Source organism: Musca domestica, unplaced genomic scaffold (genome assembly GCF_030504385.1).
Source record: "Musca domestica strain aabys unplaced genomic scaffold, Musca_domestica.polishedcontigs.V.1.1 25, whole genome shotgun sequence".
NCBI lineage: Eukaryota > Metazoa > Arthropoda > Insecta > Diptera > Muscidae > Musca > Musca domestica.
In genome coordinates, this window is record NW_026712277.1 from 6,768,197 (window position 1) to 6,787,075 (window position 18,879).

General features: G+C 37.5%; 2 protein-coding genes across 2 annotated transcripts; one reads left to right on the forward strand and one right to left on the reverse strand.

Annotated features, from left to right (window-relative positions):
* Positions 1-777: 777 nt before the first annotated feature.
* LOC101892979 (uncharacterized) lies at positions 778-14,430 on the reverse strand. Its single transcript, XM_059123654.1, has 6 exons — positions 14,266-14,430; positions 14,009-14,199; positions 13,308-13,943; positions 6,678-12,766; positions 1,944-6,594; positions 778-1,886 (listed from the first exon to the last, which is right to left on the reverse strand). The coding sequence occupies exons 1-5, from the start codon at positions 14,320-14,322 to the stop codon at positions 2,372-2,374; spliced, it is 11,196 nt and encodes a 3,731-aa protein (XP_058979637.1). The 5' UTR covers positions 14,323-14,430; the 3' UTR covers positions 778-1,886; positions 1,944-2,371.
* A 1,542-nt stretch (positions 14,431-15,972) lies between these two features.
* On the forward strand, positions 15,973-18,692 carry LOC101890899 (origin recognition complex subunit 3). Its single transcript, XM_059123820.1, has 5 exons — positions 15,973-16,174; positions 16,242-17,072; positions 17,130-17,255; positions 17,309-18,402; positions 18,471-18,692. Exons 1-5 carry the CDS (start codon positions 16,148-16,150, stop codon positions 18,565-18,567), a joined length of 2,175 nt encoding a protein of 724 aa, XP_058979803.1. The 5' UTR covers positions 15,973-16,147; the 3' UTR covers positions 18,568-18,692.
* The last annotated feature ends 187 nt before the right edge of the window (positions 18,693-18,879 follow it).

Sequence of the window (18,879 nt, forward strand, 5' to 3'; positions counted from 1 at the left end):
TTGATCTACTCTTCAATGCCTTTTTATACCCTCAGACATATGGCTACAGAGGGTATATATCATTTGATACAGCCCAAAACGTGTCTCATCGAAATAAAGGTTTTAGACTCAAGGTCTCTTTGATTCTAAAAACCGTTTCAAGACATTTGAAGTCGATCTAGTGATGTCCTTCTCTCCTCTCTTTCTGGCTGGTGCACAGGATAACTCTCGAAGGGAGCATCCGATTTGATCCAAACCTGGTACATCGTAATATTCTTGTCAAACTTAGGCCGAGTTCGGAGATGGGCAATATCGGCCCACCACTTCTGGTACCTCCCCCACAAAAAATAGATTTTCTGCACAGAAAGGATAATCCGATTTTGCTACAACTTTGCAAATCCTAATATTTGCATCAGTGCTAAGTCAGGTTCGAAAATGGACAATATCGGTCCACTCCATGCAGTACCTCCCCCACAAAGGGTCAAAATTTGGAATAATTATAACTCTTATAAAATGTGATGCGAGTGTCGGATTGCCTTCAAATTACACACATCACAATATTTTTATTAACCCAGCGTCTGGTATGAATATGGAATGTATTGGTCGACTCCTTCTGGTACCTCCCCCACAAAGGGTCAAAATTTTGAATATCCATGAGGCTCATAAAACACGAAATTAACTTCCGATTCCACCTAGACTTGGCACATCTCAATATTTCCATCAACACAAGATCTGTTATAAAGATGGTAGAGATCGGGCCAATTCTTCTGGTACCCTTCCCACAAAGGGTTAACATTTTGAATAACTAAAACGATCATAAAAGCAGAAATAAGTATTCGATTCTCTTCAAATTACACACATCATAATATTTTTATTAGCCCAAGGTCTGGTGTGTAGATCGGAGATATCGGTCCACTCCTTCTGGTACCCTTCCCACAAAGGGTCAAAATTTTGAATATCCAAGAAGCTCATAAAACGCGAAATTAACATTTGATTCCATTCAGACTTGGCACATCTAAATAATTCCACCAACACTCCTTCTGATACCTTATGTGAGAAACAAGTCGGTGATTCTTTACTACTTGCTATATCTGAATATTTCTCTTAACCAGAAATCTGATATAATTTATCGAAATTTATGATTTCGCATAAAATTGAATATGAATGCGATTTTCTTCAAATTTTGAAAAACCAATATTTTTATCTGTATTACATGAAGTATGAAAATGAAATACTTCGCTCCGCTATATCTGTTACCTCACTCATATTGTGCAAATTTTCCAAAAACTTGCACATATCTCATAAAAAGTATAGGAAGTAGTCCAAATCTGGCATGTTGTAATGTTTATAAAAGTCTTAGGTCAGATACGAATTGGGCAATATAGGCCAACTGATTCTGAACCTTCCCCATAAACAGTCAACAGTGTGAATAATCATAACTCAAGGCTGGGGACATAATCATAATTAAAGGCTGGTCCCTCCTTATCCTTTTCTTGTGTTTTCATCAAAGATTTCCCGCTTTGTTTAGAATCCAAGTTTTCATCCTCTTCCTCCTCTCTCAGAATTTCGGTATATAGTGATCTACGTCTTGCGTTTAAGGGTTTCTTTTCAAATTTATTTTCATCAGCAGTTTCCATGGTACTTTGGCCCTGCTCTCATCAACAGCAATGGGTTTTTCTTTTAGAATCTGACTTTTAGAGTAGGCTTTGTCCTCACCCAAAGGTTTGTTCTCCATAGAGTCACTCTTGCCTTTTTCCACATTTTCCAAATTATTTTTACATTGATTGTCCACAAACTGGTTATTTCTTTCTTTTTCAAGCTGCTGCTTTTGGGAAGATTTCAAATCTTCCATATCCACAAACACTGATTTCCGGTTCTGAGTTCCTTCATTATGGTCATCCAAAGAACTAGAAGAAGAAGTTTCTGAATTGTTTATCTCAACAACCATTGATTTTGGGACATACATCTGTCGGCAAAACCGACTGATACTATATTACTGGTTTTCAATACTGATTTTGTCCCTTAGAAGACGTCTTCATTGATCTACTCTTTTATGCCTCTTTTTATGTTCCATCCAATATAAATTTTGTTTGTTTGAGAATCGTTTAATTATTACAAATCTTAACATTTTTTATAATTACATATTTCAAAATTTATTTCGGTTTGTATATTTCTAGGTTACTTAAAAAAAAAAACATCAAACGAATGGATAGAAAAAACAACTTATTCGAAAGTAACAACAATAACATTGTTTGTATTAACTTATATACAGATTCGAACTTATTTCAATAAACTTAAAATAAAAAATACTTTTTTTTTTTTTTTCATTCTTTAAAATAGAAAGTATTGAAAACAAATGTTGTCAATTTGAAAAAATTCATTTGAATTCTTGTTATTTTTGTTTTCGTTTGCGTTTGCGCGATATAAATAAATTTACAACATTATCGGATACCTTTTCGAAACGATATTCCGAAGTACCCAATGTGACATGTTTGGTGCTGTCACTGGTATTATGGGTTGAAATGGAAGTGGATGTTGTTGTTGTTGACGTCATGGTCATGGTCGTGGTCGTCGTCGATGTTGTGTCATCCTGGAAATTTGTTGTATTTTCTTTATTCGAATTTGTCGTCTCGTCAACGTTTAAATTTGAGCTGGTCTCATTTAATAGCTGATCTTCGCCAATTGGTGGCTCATGTTGCGGCGAATTAAACATGTCCTGCATGGTTGAATCGATTTCCTTAAAACGATCATCATGTAACAATGATGGTGTCATATTATTTAAATTTAAATTTCCCTCTGCCTCATCATCATGGACCTGAGTATTGAAAATGGGATGGGTATTCAACATGGATAGACAAGATTTCTCAGTTACAATTCCATACGATTCTGTAGCTGAGAAATCTTGTTGATCTTTGGAAGATGGTGTTTCCATGGCATCCGCTTGATAGGAGGAGCTAAGAACTTTAACAACACGTCGTTTGCGTGCCAAACATTTTTTCTTGGCTGGTGGTGGGGGGGTTATTATTTCGACATTTTGTATTACCGGCTTAAGGGGCAGTGTGTGGACAATGGTGTCAGCCTCATCGCTGCTGGAGTCTAAAATACGACGCTGAGAATTGAAATGTTTCGGGTTGAAGTTAATACAATCACCGGGCATGTCTCCTGCAGTTTTATCCGAGAGTTCAGCCTCCGTGGGAGTTTCAACATACATAGACTTGCTGCGTGGCCTTAAAGTGGATTTTCTGTCTGTTATTTCTTCATGGGCTTCGGAGGGATTTGGTAGCAAAACATCATAGCTGGTATTTTTAGAATTTTCTCCAAGATTTTCTCCCATAAAAGTAGCCATTGATTTTCTTCTTTTCTTTGTGGTTTTGGCTGTCATTTTTTGCGTATCCTTCATGTCAACATTTAGCCTTTGGCTATCCCTTGGCATGAAATTTGTATTGTCCATGGCATTAGTGGTTATTTCAGAAAGACTTTCCTCTATACCTTGATTATGGTCCCACGTGAAAGGCCCATTATTGTCCATCACTTCGTGTCTCTCAACAACCATGGATTTTCTACGGCTTTTCGTGATTTTCTTTTTGTCCTTTTCAAGGTTATTGGAATCAGTGTCCCCTTTTGCTATGGGTTCCTCTACGTACATTGATTTCCTACGTTTGCCCTTTGCATTGGAGGACTTTAAGATTTCAGCAGCTGTCGGCTTGTCAAGTGTCCCTTGTGATGATGCAACATCTATTTTAAGGTTATTGGAATCTATACCCTCTTTCGTTATGGGTTCCTCTACGTACATCGACTTTCTTCGTTTGCCCTTTGCATTGGAGGATTTTAAAATCTCAGCAGCTTCTGGTTTGTCAAGTGTCGATTGTGATGATGCAGCATCTATTTTAAGGTTATTGGAATCAATATCCTCTTTCGTTATAGATTCCTCTACGTATATCGACTTTCTTCGTTTGCCCTTTGCCTCAGAGGTTTTTAAGATATCAGCAGCTTCTGGTTTGTCAAGTGTCGCTTGTGATGAAGCAGCATCTATTTCAAGGTTATTGGAAGCAGCGTCTTCCTTTGTTATAGATTCCTCTACGTATATCGATTTTCTTCGTTTGCCCTTTGCGTCAGAGCTTTTTAAGATATCAGCTGCTTCCGGTTTGTATTTTTTTCCCTGTGATGTTGTATCATCCAATTCATTATTTTGAGGTTTACATGTTCTTTCCTCTGCCATCAAATCACCCACCTCGGCATACATAGATTTGCGCCTTGATTTTAGAGGTTTCGACTTAAGTTTATCATTTGCCAAATTCTGTGGTCCCTCCTTATCCTTTCCTTCCGTTTTAATCAAAGATTTCCCACTTTGTTTTGAATCCAAGTTTTCACTCTCCTCCTCCTCTCTCAGAATTTCCGTATATAATGACCTACGTCTTGCTTTTAAGGGTTTCTTTTCACTTTTAGTTTCAACAGCAGTTTCAATGGTACTTTGACCTTGGGCCGTGCTCTCAACAGCAAGGGGTTTCTCTTTTAGAGTCTGACTTTTAGGGTAGGCTTTATCCTCACTCAAAGGTTTGTTCTCCAGGTTGTCACTCTTGCCTCTTTCCATATTTTCCATATTTTCGACAAAAGATTTATTTGTTTCTTTTTCAAGCTGCTGTCCTGGGGGAGATTTCAAATCTTCCCTGTCTACAAACATTGATTTTCGTCTGGATTTCAAAGGTTTTTTATCCACGGAATTTTGGGTTTTATTGTGCTCTGTCAATCTCATTGATATCTCATTTTCACCATCGTTCTGAATTCCCTCATTATGGACATCCAAAGAAGTAGAAGTAGAATTTTCTGAATTGTTTACCTCAAAAACCATAGATTTTCGTCTTAGTTTTAATGGTTTCTTGGAGCGCAGATTATTGTCTGTGGAGTCTAGATTTCGTCTTTGTGATTCCAGTGCTGTTGCCTCATCATTATATTTCGTACTTTCGGAAATGAAAGATGTTGATTCATTGGCCTCAGCAAACATGGATTTTTGCCGAGCTATCAACGATGTCTTTACAGATTCAATGCCATTCCCTTCGCTACCTTCCGATGATTTGTTCCCAATGATTTGTAAGGGGTTTTCATCATATTGACTTCCCGTGGTATCTTCATAATTCGTCGCACTTTCTGAGATGGAAGATATTGATTCATTGCCCTCAGCAAACATAGATTTTCGCCTTGTCACTAGAGATTTCTTTTCAGATTTAATACCAATATCCTCTTTACCTTGCCTTTCTTTAGTGCCAACAACTTCCTTGGTCTTCTCAACATATTGAGTTGCCAAAGAATTTGTCGGAATTTCCTGATATTCATCTTTGCCGGAACTTGAATCACACAATTCAGCAGCACACATTGATTTTCGTCTTGGGTTTTTGGGTTTTATAATGGAATTTGTTTGACAACTAGATTTGGTCTTCTCCTTTAAAGCCTCCTCAGTTTGGCAAATCAGCGAAATGCTGCTGTATGATGAGTTAGAGGTTTCCGGATTTTGACCATCGAAAATCTCAATAACTCTTGATTTTCTTCTTGATTTTATGGTTTTCGCAGGCTTCTCGGCTTGATTCTCCAAAGGACCTGGGTCACTGACTTTACTGACTACATCATGGTTGGGTTTTAAAATAGACCCAGAATCTGCAACATCGGCATACATGGACTTTCTTCTTGATTTTCTTATCGTTAAATCACCTCTATTGGAAAATCGATTTTCCATTGATGTTTGGGGCGAGGGATTCTCCGAATTTCTACGAGATTCCATTGAACACAAATTCGCATTGTTTGCACAAATCACATTCCAGGTTTGTGGTACCACATCATTGTTTAAAATATTTTGTAATGTTGCCAAATAATTTTGCATTTTATGCGCCTTGTCCGAGCCAGGGGATTCAGCTGCGTTTTTCTGAGTTCCATTTTTTGTGGGCTTTTTAAGTTTGGGTATTTTGTAGCTCATAATAAATGATCTGGCCGCATTCCTATCGGCCAAAGTTTGAGAACTTTTGGCAATAGAAACTATGGGATTTGATGCTTTTTTCTCTGGAGAACAAATTGCAGAATTATGAAGAGATTTTGGGGATGTTTTTGTATTCAAATTTGATTTTGATGTCATTGGAGCCGTTTCCTTTTTCAGTCCAAGTGGAGATGAGTTTTTTGCCTTTTCCAGGATTATTTTCATGTCAGAGATTTTAGAGGAAGTCTCGGGAATACCGGGAATTACACTATCATTTGTTTTAGATGCGATTTTTGGCATTAGTTTTCCTGATTGTGGGGTTTTCCGAATTACTTCCTCCATCACAGCTTTTGGTATCTCCTCCAACTGTTCAGGGGCTTTGGAAATATCTGGGTTTGCACAGGAAGTTTGCATCATAAAGTTGTCAATATTTTCCGATATTTCACCAGGGATATTTGAAGGAGTTTTCATTGTTCCAGATGTATTTGGCATTGGCGAAGTGGGAGTTTGGGAAACCACCAAAATATTTTGATATCGAATTGGGGAGGTATTTTCATCTGAGTTATCTGATTTCGTGGTCCTCGTTTGCTCATTTTCCTTTTTAGCCCCAAGGGATATTGTCTTAGTTGGAATTGTTTTAAATTTTGGATTTTCTGAAACGAAAATGGGTGTTTTTTTTTTTTAAATAAATTTCAGAAAAAAAGTTTGGTTTCCAGGTTCTGAAGAAAATACTTACCATCATTTGACTTTATGGTTTCATCAGCTGCTGTGCTGTCTCCCCTCTTAGCCCTCAACTCTGTTGAATCCTTGTTACTAAGGCAAGATGTACGGCATTCTCGAGTATCAATGTAGCTTTCCCCATTGCCTCTTAACTCTGTTGAATTCCTGTTGTTCCGGAATGAGTTTTGGTATTGTTGAGCAGATGCTGTGTTGCCTTCTCTATTACCTCTCAAATCAGATGAATCCCTTTTCTTCGGGGAAGGAGCATGGCATTCTGGGACATCACCAAACGGCCTTGGGGGCTCATCAGCGGTAATTATGGCTTCCTCATTACCTCTCAATAATTCAGAAAAAGCCTTTTTATTCGAGGGAGGTGAGTGATATTCCCGGTCATCAATCGCCTTTTTCAAGTCATCAATTGCTCCTTCGCCATTATCCCTCAACACTGATAAAGCATTTTTGTTCAAGGAAGCTGCATGACATTCCGATACATCAATTGCCTTTATCGTCTTCTCAGCTGCTATATGGCCTTCCCCTTTACCTCTCAAATCAAATGGAACCTTTTCATTGAAAGAAGCTGTTTCCAATCCCTTCACCGAACGCATGTTTTCATCTAAACACCTACCCCTCCTTAAATTATCCCTTTTTGGCACTGTTTCCAAAACCAATTTCTCTTGCATACTGCTCGATAGAATCTCTCCCAAGGTGCTACGCGAATCATCCGTATCCGCCATTTTGGATTTACCATTTTTTGCCTTGCCTTTTCTTTGCTTTGAATTGCCGGCAATTAATTTCGGTTTCTTCTTTGCAATTCGATGGCATTTCGATTTGTAGGAGAGGCACAAGGGGAGCTTTTTCTTTTTAATCATTGCCAATCGGAGTATGGCCTTATCCATAAGTTTTTCAGCACTTCGTACACGTATGGGGGAGACAGTTAGGGGCTTGGTTTTTTGCCTCTCTTGGGTACGGGAACCCTTGATTTTATCAGAGAATTTAAGTTTCGAGTCTTTTGTCAAAAGTTCTTTTACTTCAAGGGTCTCCAAGGCAGGGGGAATGCTATCATTCTTTAGACATGTAAGTCCCCCCTTAGGAGACTTCTCTTCTTCAGCTGCATTCTCTTTGGTCATATTTTGAATTTCATCTTTTTGATCTTCTTCTTCCATTATTTTCAATTTCTTATCCTCATCAGAACTATCAGCATCCGAATCATCTTCAATTTCAATGGTGTCTTTGTTCACCTCCAACAATTCCCAATGCAATTTTTTATTTAACAAATTCATTGTTGTTGTCGCAGTGGTGGTAGTGGTTTTTGTGGCATCTTTTAAAGTATCTACCGTACAAAGGACACTGGTGGCTGGCAAAATAAATTCTTTAGACTTGGCCGTAGAAATGTTCGAATTTTCCAAAAGATTTTCACTGGAACTTTTGTGTATATTCTTAGAGAAAATCCCACTAAAATTTGAAGGGGTAGGACATGAGGTGGATATGGAAGGCAACACAATGGGAACATTGTAACAGTCATTTAAACTCAGCGATTTCAGGGTAGTTGTACAATCACTTGAGGTATTGTTAATGATTGGAGACAGCTTTGTTTTAGAGGGGGATTGGAATTTTACAATTTCTAATTCTGACTTGGCGGAGGGGGTTTTATTATTTAGATTACTTTCAACATTTTGCGGAATAGGCACCTTAAAATCAGTCTTTTGTTTAGTAAGGCTTGGCATACTGGCGTGACCCACACTTGTATCCTTTGAAAGTAAGCTTGAGGTATTTTCAAATTCCTTGCCTGTTGTTTCAGTCGTGCCATTTGCCAGTTTAGATGTTAGATCTGAATTTTCTTGGTGATTTTCGGTTTTATCGTGGTCTGCCAAATTGGTTTCTTTCGTGAACCTCAAATTAAGCTGAGGTTGCAAAGAAAATTTACCTTGGTCAGAACTTCCTACATTTACTTCCTTGGCTTCATTGCTGAAATTTGCTAAATTTTCAATTTCATCCTTAGACTTAGCTTCGAGACCATTGTTTCCTTTAGCAGAATTTTCAGCAATTTCAAGTGGAGCTGAAGCAACATTCGCCATCTCCATATAATCCAAATTGGTTTCCTTTGAGAACTTCAAAGGAGTTTTATTCTTCATGGGAGATTCCATGACCAAATTTTCCTTTTCTTCAGTGGCTTTTTCGACTGCCTTTTCACTTTGTCCACCCATCGAATCTTTGTCCTCTTCTTCACTGGGGTTTTCGATACATTTTTCACTTTGTTCAACCATCGAATCTTTGTGTTTTTCTTCGGAGGAAGCTAAAACTTTTGCTTCGTGCATTTTTAATTCTTTATCCTTTTCAGATTCTTCAAAATGTTCGACAGTGTTTAAATTTTTCAAAGAAATATTTGTCTTAAATTTTTCAGTTGAAGAATTTCCAATATCTTTCGTTAATATCGAATGTCTTTTTTGATCTTCAGAAATGAGGCTGGGCTGTTCATCTTCTACCAGAGGAGCTTTTGTTTGTTCTGAGGCTCTACCATTATTTTCTTTAGTCGTTTTATCTCTTACAGCACTGGCTTCACCAACTGATTCTGAAGAAGTTTTTGTTGCCAAATTTTCCTCCTGACCACATTCACTTTCAGGCATTTCCTTTTTTTGCCCTAATTCATCTTTCTCCTGCCCTGGACACATGGCAGACTGTTGACACATAGCTGGAATTTTGGAATATGTTTCAAGGCAATTGTTATTGGCTTCTTTTGGATTATTTTCAAAGGTGTTGGAGTTTTGAGTGGATACGTTTCGATCCAGTTTTAAATTGTTATCCACTCTCGGTTCCAAGTCCCTATCTTCATCTACACCTCCTTCTGATATAACTGGATTTGATACTTCCAACTCTTCTCCCATGTTTTCTTCTTCCAATTCAAAAATTTCGGAATTATTTGTAGCCACAGCAAAAAAATTATGAACAACTGAATCTTCTTCAGGCTCTCTTTTTTCATTTATTGATTTGTTGGGACTTCCTTGATTCAAATCTCTCTTTGAGTCACACAACTCCTGATCATCAACAATAATCAGAGAAGCATCGGAATCTTCAGGTTCTACTGTATCTTTATGCAGTTTGGTGGGACTTTCTGGCTTCAAATGGCTTTTTGAGTTTAAAACGTCTTGATCATCTTGATGATCGTCAATAATAATCAAAGATGTTTCAAGATCTTCAGACTCTTTTGTAGCTGTCTTCAATTCGGGGGAGCTTCCAAGATTTGAATCCCCTTTTGAATTGGAAATCTCTTGATTCTCCAAAGTTGTCTCAATAGGCTTGCGGTCTTCTTGCAGTTTTGGGACAGATTTTTCTTTAATTACTTCTGCTTTTTGGGGTATAAGATTTGTAGGATCTCCCTCCTGCTTAAATTCTTTAGAAGAACAGCTTTCAGTCTCTATTGTTTTGTTCTTTTCCGGTGTGCCATCCGACCAGGTTAAATCGAGTGAAGAACAACCCGAAGAATTTTGTTTGGAAGATGTGCTGCTAGTATCCAATTCTTTTGCTGCTATTAAAGGCGTATTGGAAGTGGAGTCTGCCGGCAAGGATTCATCACAATATAACAACGTTTGCATAACCCTTGGGGATGATTCACATGCTTTGGATAGTTTTATGGGTGTGATTGATGTACAATTTAGTTGCGGAGAATCTCGTTGCGCTTGAATCGATTTCGGTTCTTCAGAATTCGAGTAATTGGAATCTACTGCCGGTTTTTTAGAGGTATTTAAAGCTGCGGTTGTTCGGCAATCTAACTTTGGAGAAACTTTTGCTGATTTAATACAGGTTATCGGCTTAAAACACATGTTTTCCAATTCCTTAGACAATTTTAAGGGAGAATCTAAATTCGTGAAATCGGATTTTTCGCAAGTCGACAAAGCCTCGGGAGACAAGGCAGAGATATTTAATGTTTTAGAAGTAGGAGTTTTGGTTGGCGTTTCTAATTTGGGGGGATCTGATTTGGCTTTGGTCTCAGACAAAGAAAATAAATCAGATTTTTCCCCTAATTCCGAGGACGAGGACTTTGGAGGCAAGTCTAATTCATCAGATGCCTTGGAAGATGTAACTGAATCTGTTCTCAACACCGCCTCCAAAGACTTTGGTGGAAATTTCAATTCTGATTTCGTTACACTCGTATCTTCAACATTTTGAACTGCCGCCGCAGACTTGGAAGGTAATAAATTCGCGGTAATAGAAGCTTCTTTTAAATTGACATCTTTGGAAACATTTTTAGAACTCTTTTTCATTTCAGATTCATTAACGTGAAATACCTCTTCGGCTGTATTTACGGGATCCGATATATGCTCTACATGCAGCTGGCTCTTTTGAAGATGAATTTTTCCAGTTTCTTTAGAAGAGAACTCCATTTTTGGTGAAGAATCAGCGTTGTTATGACCTGCACTTTTAGTGGAGCTTTCAGCCACATCAACGACTGCATTAGGTATGTCATCTTCTTTGAGACTGCTTTCATTGGGATTTGTAAATAAAACAGACGTTTCGGAAGGTTTTGCAATTTTAGGACAGTTCAAAGGCTCATCAACATTATCGTTTAGGTTTGTTATTTCTGAGGGCTTCATTGGACCTTCAACTTCTTTATTTATTGTGTAAATTTCAGATTGTTTGGATTCGATCGAATTTCCACTGTTCGAACCTGCAGTCATTCTACAGGAACTTTCCCGAGTGACAGCCTTTCCGTTTTGATTTTCAGTCAAGGAAGACATTTGATTCGTGTCTGTAGTAGGACAAACTTTTTCATTGATACATTGAGTGTTTTGAAGGTCTTTTGCTTTGTATACCAAAGAAGAGTCCCGCGTCATAGAAACTTCCTGGGTTTTGGTGGCAGCAGTTATCTCATCTATTCTCTTGGATGTCTTCAGAATATCTTTTGTTAGACTAACCATAAGTAAATCCAGGCCAGGTATTTGTATGTTAGTGTTGTTTTGAGCATTCCGATTTTCGTTTGAATTTCCGGTTTGCTTATCTGCTGTATATCCTTTAAAATCTACCCCCTTTTCGTTATCACAGATATCTCCTTCTTCTTCTTCTTGCTCGGTTAAATCAATAACATTCTTTGTTAATTTCGCATCATTCGGTACAAAACATTTTTCCAATTCCATTTTATTAAAACTTGTAGGCTGATTATTTTTACTATTTGGACCAGAATCTATGTCACTATATTCACTTGGTGATGTGGTTTTAGATCCCATTTCAAGATTTCTGTTGATAATATTTTTGGGAGTTCCACCACTGCTACTCTCTGTTGTACTTGGCGATGGGCCAAAGAGTGCATTGAATAGAACATCTTTGCGCGGCGTGTTAGATGGCCGGGTAATGTTAACGTTTTTCTGGGATTCTTGAATCAAAGCAGGGTGCAGGATAACACATACATCTTCATTGGAGCTTGGTTTGCCGTTTTCTTTGCCTGAAATCTGGTCAGTGGATGATTTTGGTTGTTCCCTTTTTCCTTTGGACTCTTCATCCAAATAATCGTAGAGGACATCACAAACATTGTCCTTTGTTTGGGTTTTCATATTTTCATTGGCCTCCTCCCTGGGTTTCGTATCCAAATCATCATAAAGCATGTCACATACATCTGTTCCGGTTTGGTCATTTGATGTTTTATTAGAAATTTCTTTGGGGTCTTCAGTCAAATCTTCGTATAGAGTATCATACAAATTTGTCGCGGTTTGGTGATTTGTTGGCATTTTACTTTCTTCAGAATCTTTAGTCAAATCTTCATAAAGAACCTCATATAAATCCAACTTGTCGTGGTGCAATTTTAATGTATCCATTCTCTTGGAATCTGCATCCAAACGTTGGAAAATCGCATCACACAAATTTTCCTTTGAAGAAGTGTGGACCGTATTTTTGCAAGACTGTTGATCATTTCTACACCTGTTAGAAGACCCTGCTACATTGTCCTTGGGAGGTCCTTCTTCGGGATTTATTTCATTATTTTTCGCCACGAAACATTTGCTTTTTTCCTCTTCTTTTCGAAAGTCTTTTTTCGGTTTATTGTCTGATTCATTTATGCTACTTTGATTATCGCTGGGGATTCGGTTGTTGGATTCTAATGTTGGTGGGGTTCTGGATCTGTAAAGAAGTGCAAAATATTTCATTATTGAAAATTCCAAACAGAGATACTTACACAAACAATGTGGAATTTTGTCTATGATAGAATCTCAATGATTTGTACAGCATCGGAAGGACAATTGAGGTTTTTAGAACCACAATTCTACGTTCCAAACTAATCATGAAGATGCTGCAGTTATTGGAATTCTATTGCATTTATTCTCTGCGAAAGGGCAATTCTAAAAACAACACGGACACCTATTTGATATTCCCCGATTTGGATATGAATTGGAATAGAATAGAGTGTGTTCCTCCAATTTCAATAGAAAGATAATTTGTTTATAAATCAATAAAAAATGAGGCTAAATAAATTTAAATAAAAAAAATGGTGTCGCAAATCTTCCCCAAAAAAAAAAAACCTTTGAAACAGCTATACATGATATGGAGCATTTTACATATGATTCCGGCTTCATTTTTTACAGGCATTTATTAAAATTTCTTAAAATAGGTATAGGAAGCTAATACAGATTTATAAAATTAATAAAAGTTATATAAAACTTACCCTAAATTCTTCATCTCTTTGACTTTTGAAGAATGCAAATGTTCTGTCGATCTGTTGGAGTCTCCATCTGCTGTGACGTGGTTTTCTGTCTTTCTGGAATCACTGCGATGTGAGTGGGAACGTTTGTATTCATTTTCTCGCTCATAATCAGATTTATTTTTCGATTCCCTATCTCTGTGATGCGAACGCTGATGATCCCTGTGATCTGGACTTCTTTTGCGGCATTCATTTCTCCTTTTCGTTGATGGCGAGTGATGTGATCTTCTATCCCGTTCATCGCGTCGTTCCCAATATTTTTCTTTATAACTTTGGCGAACTGGACTTACTTCAGCTTTTTTATCCTTACATCTAGAACTATAGCTAGCATCTTGTGCAGAAATCTTCCCTGTATTACGATGATATTCATCGTTTGTATTACGTCTCTTGTCACTGGGAATTGTTGGACTGGAATCAAGGCGTCTTTTGATAGGATTTCCTTGAATATCCTCGGAAGTTTCATTTCTTGCAGGATGCTTTTCTGCATCACATTTTGGCAAACGCTGTTCATCTCTTCGTTCAGACGCTGAACTTCTTTGATTTTGTTCCACATTCTTTGAATGTGTAGGCACTCTTCTTCTAAAACAGATGTCGTCTTTCCTGGAAAAAATGAAATGAAAAGATTGCTAATTACGCATTTCTTTTTCTCCAACTCAACGCCTTACTCTTTTCGCAGTCTTTCAATTTCTGCATCCTTGCGCCTAATCTCAGTGCGTGCCGTGTCTAATAGACTTTGAAAACTTAATTCTATGCGATGTAATTTCTTTGTTAAACTCTTGTTCTCCTCCTCCAGCTGGTGTATGGTTTGCAAAGCTTCTTGGTATTTTGCCTCGGCTTCTTTTAATTCTTTGGATTTCTAAAAATGAAAAAAAATGATTTTCTTCTACCGTGAAGGAATTTTGCGAATTTCGTTGTGTTTTACCTGTTCATGTTGTTCTTGGAATTCATCCAGGTCTTCGTATAAATCTATATCATCCATTTTTTATTGGTAATTTGTGAAATATTTCACGGTAAAACTTTTAAATTGATTTCTAATAATTAAAACAACATTGGAACCGTCTCTGCTCTGAAGCTGCTAAATCCTCTGTTTGCCTTTATTTGCAGTGTTGCAAAATGTTGTAGTGATAAACAACTTGTCAGGGATCTAAAGATGTAATATTGTAATAAAGGGTGAACAAGACCAATCAAGGCAGGGTTGGACAACAAAGACTGCTTTCTTTAACGGCTCCATCGTGGCTTAATAATTCTTTCGGATATCATGCGTATCCGGTATACGCCACACCGTATCGTATATATGCTCCAACTATACAAAAGGTCCAGCAATGCAATCACTAGATCAGACATCACCATAAACGGTAGCTTCACGATCCCGAGCCGACACTACTCTACCAGAAGCTGCAGCTCCACAATTAAAAGGTCCACCTCCACCACGAGCAACAGGTCCATTGCCACAAGCATCAAGCTCCCACTCTAAGCAGCATATTTACTTTTTGAGTCGATATATGCACGTCAGACAACCTGTCAGTCCGTCCATGTATCCTTGTGAACAAAATGCAGGTCGCATTTATTATCCGATTGAGATGAAATTTCCCAAACAACATTTGTTTGGCCCAAAGATGAACCCTATTGAAATTGGTGATAATCGGGATAATGAGATTTAGATATAGCTCCTATGTATCTTCAACCGATTTCGGGTAATTTTTTGACCAAATTGCCAATATCAGTGCAAAAGTCCTGAATTTTGGCACATCCAACCGAATTCAGTCTGGAAGCAAGTACGTGAAATTTGGTGAAAATCGATTCAGATATAGCTTTAGCTTCCATATATATGTTTCATCCGATTTGGTGTTTATGTCCCTCACATTTGTAATATGCATTCGATAACAATGATATTCGGTACCAGATATCAGTTACAGTCCAGAGATACCTCTGCCAAATTTTATCAAGATCGGTTCAGATTTGGGTACAGCTCCCATATATATCTTCAATCGATTTAGGGTTAATTGTGCACCAAATGATCAATATCTGTCCAAAAGTCCTGAATTTTGATACATCCGACCGAATTCAGTCTAGAAGCAAGTACACCAATTTGGGCAAAATCGGTTCAGATATAGCTATAGCTCCCATATATAGGTTTCATCCGCATGCAATATATATATATTTTTTAATATATTCCTTATTAAAGTCGCAGCATGCACTATAGCAATGTTATTTGGTTCAAGGTTGGTATGATCTACTTCACATAAATTCCCAATATAATTTTTTTGTTACGGGAGCTTTACTAAATACGCATAGTGGTGTAGGGTATCATATAGTCGACCCCGCTGGACTTTTGACCTTTTCTTACTGGTTTAAGTTTATTTTATTAATGTGTAATAAAAAATGAATATAATACTGTCTGCTAATATTTTTCTTTACATTCATATGAGGTAGCAACAGAATATTATATCCCACAAATCTATTCGTTAAATTCAGTATACATCTTTAGTGCAAAAAAACCCTCAGAGTGCGTAACGCCTCTTTTGCACTGCCAAAAGGCTGCCATACACACTGCGTCAACATAGAAGGTACTACCTATCATAACAACATATGAGATGAAAAATGGCGCGAAATTTTGTTTTGTTTTTGAAGCTGTCAGTTTTAATTTGTTTACGGTTTGGATTTTTGTTGATGAGCTTGTTCATTTTTGCGCAAGAAGAAGTGAACAAACTTTAATTAGGATATTGCTGACTTAAACAAAATCCAACAATAAATCCAGTAAATACTTTGTTTTATAGCTAGTCAAAGGCAGTAGCTGATGCATTATGGATTCAACCATATCGGTTTCCAAAGTAAGTATCCGGCATTGGTAAATTATAATTTGTAGGGAATAATAATTACACAATAATTACTTTGCAGGGCTGTTTTGTTTTTAAAAATGGTGCCACCCGAGCAGACAAGTCTAAAAAAGCCACAAAACGCAAAAAAGCATCACCCGGTCAAACCGGCATTCTGGGAAAGGAGATAACAGATCAACCATTCTACGCGGTTTATGCCGAAACTTGGAATAAAATACAAAGCCACATAGATGCCTTACAAATTGAGAGCAGTGCCAAAACTTTGCAGGAATTGGTGGACTATGTTGTAAAGGAGAGTAAAAATGAAGAAAAATATTTGGGACTGGTTGAAATAGTACCCGCTGCAGCTCTATTGACGGGCATTAATCAACCCGATCACTTGGAACAATTTGATAATCTCTCGCATCGTATCAATGAACAAATATCGGCCAGTATTTGTCTGCTGCAATCGCGTGATTGTTCCACATTAAAATCAGCCGTGGAAACTATGGTTTATAATTTCATTGAAGCTCCCCATGAAGACGATGAAGATCGTGATCATAAGAGATTGAGGAAATCACAATGCACTATGAACCAATTGAAGACATGGTATCGCAACAATTGGCCGGATGCATCCCACAAAAATCCCCAGTCAAATGAAGAAGATAATGCAAATAGCAAAGCTCGACACATGCTTATTGTTATATTGCCGGATTTTGAATGTTTCAATGCATTCATATTGCAAGATCTTATTTTGATACTCAGCTCGAATTGTACAGATCTGCCGTTCATGTTAATTCTGGGCATTGCCACATCCATTGCAGCGGTACACAATGCCTTGCCCTATCATGTTACATCAAAAATTAAATTGCGCATTTTTAAAACACAATCGGCTCCAGTTGGACTGAATGAGGTAATTTGAATGATGTTTGAAAACTAAAACTCAATAACATTTCTTATTTCTTTTAAGATCCTTGAAAAGGTCATATTATCCCCCAAATATGCCTTTCATTTGTCGGGCAAGGCCTTTAAGTTTCTAACCCACATTTTCCTCTACTATGATTTTTCCATAAATGGTTTTATACAAGGATTTAAGGTAAGTGCGTTAAAGTAATTTGATTGAATTCCAACAAATTGTATTCTGTGCAGTACTGTCTAATGGAACACTATTTCCAAGGCAATGCCTACGCCTTGTGCTGTAACTATTCCACTTCCTTGACCAAAATCAAGGCTCTCACCCATGATGATATGGAGATGATACGCAAACAATTATCGTTTCGTCCATATGTGGAAAGCATTAATGACTGCAAACGCATTATTGCCATACTAACCGACGATGATTATCTGAAAAAGAAACTGCCAAGTCTCCTAAAAGAGTGTCATATCTATTTTATGCTTTATCGCATCTTTTTGGAATTCCTAACCGTTTTGGTTGAGGACTTACCCAAATGTCCATTGGGCAAATTTCGTCGTGAGTTGTATGCCACATGTTTGGCCAAAGACGTTTGCTCACAGCCAGAATATAAAGAATGTTGGCAAGTATTGGCCTTTATGTCTAAAGATGAATTTGTGGCAAAAATCTCCAAGGCCATTACCCAAACTCAGGAATTCTATGAACAGGAGATACATGAAAAGCTGGAATTGTTCGCAGACTGTGAGGAGATAGTTATTACCAAATTGCATGATGTCAAGGAACTGCTTACCAAAGTTGTTATGGCTGGCATGGATGCCGGCAAATCACAGCAGCAGCAGCAACAGCAAACCACAGTCACATCTCCGGAAGAGTTAAAACAAGTCTCCTCACGCCAAGATCTAAAAGATAAACTTTTGCAAATGTCTAAGGAACAAAAACCTGTATCGGAATTTGCAAAGTCGGTGCAGGAAACATTGGATTATATTGAAAAAGAAATTGTTATGACTCACTTGGGCCCCCTACAAAAGGCTCCGCCATTGCATGAGTTGTTTGTATTTTCCGATATAGCCACTGTTAAGCGAAACATTATTGGTGCACCGCGTGCTGCCTTGCATATGGCCCTTAACAATCCCCATTTCTATTTACAATGTAAATGTTGTAATCTGCGTGAAAATACCCAATTACTGCCCTCACTGCCCGACATATCGGTGATGTATAAACTACACTTGGAATGTGGCCGTATGATAAATCTTTATGATTGGCTACAAGCCTTCCGTTCGGTTGTTGATTTTACCGAAGATGATCAGGAACAAATTGATCCGCAGATACAGTAAGTAAAGTGGGAGAATTTGTTAAAATTAAATAGAAATTTCAGATTTGCTTGTTTGTTTTTTTAAGAGCCCGCTTTACCCGTGCCGTGGCAGAGTTACAGTTTTTGGGCTACATAAAAATGTCGAAACGTAAAACGGATCATGCAACGCGTCTAACATGGTAACTTCGCATTGTCATTGTTTTTGCCGTCAATTAAAAAAAAATAAGTTATTTTTTGTACTTTTTTTGATATTATTGGAAAAAAATATAGATATTTTTCTTAAATATATGAATGAAAAAAGCCTTTAATTTTGGAGAAAACACAGGGTGAGATAAAAAAAAACTGCAACAAAATCAGACGCCATATTTTTCATATTTTTTTTAATTTTATTGAATGAAAGCAAAAAAAAAAGTTAGAAATACCATCAAATTTTAGAATACGTTTAGATTTGTTCGAATTGGTCACCTTTGGCACGAATTATGGCCTTCAGGCGGC

Excerpts from the sequence above, each read along its gene's own strand:
- LOC101892979 (XM_059123654.1), bottom strand. The coding sequence starts at position 14,322 with ATGGATGATATAGATTTATACGAAGACCTGGATGAATTCCAAGAACAA. Across the intron at positions 13,944-14,008 it reads ATTGAAAGACTGCGAAAAGA|GAAAGACGACATCTGTTTTA; the intron begins GTAAGGCGTTGA and ends CATTTTTTCCAG. Across the intron at positions 6,595-6,677 it reads AACCATAAAGTCAAATGATG|AAAATCCAAAATTTAAAACA; the intron begins GTAAGTATTTTC and ends TTTTCGTTTCAG.
- LOC101890899 (XM_059123820.1), top strand. The coding sequence starts at position 16,148 with ATGGATTCAACCATATCGGTTTCCAAA. Across the intron at positions 17,256-17,308 it reads GTTTTATACAAGGATTTAAG|TACTGTCTAATGGAACACTA; the intron begins GTAAGTGCGTTA and ends TATTCTGTGCAG. Across the intron at positions 18,403-18,470 it reads CAAATTGATCCGCAGATACA|AGCCCGCTTTACCCGTGCCG; the intron begins GTAAGTAAAGTG and ends TGTTTTTTTAAG.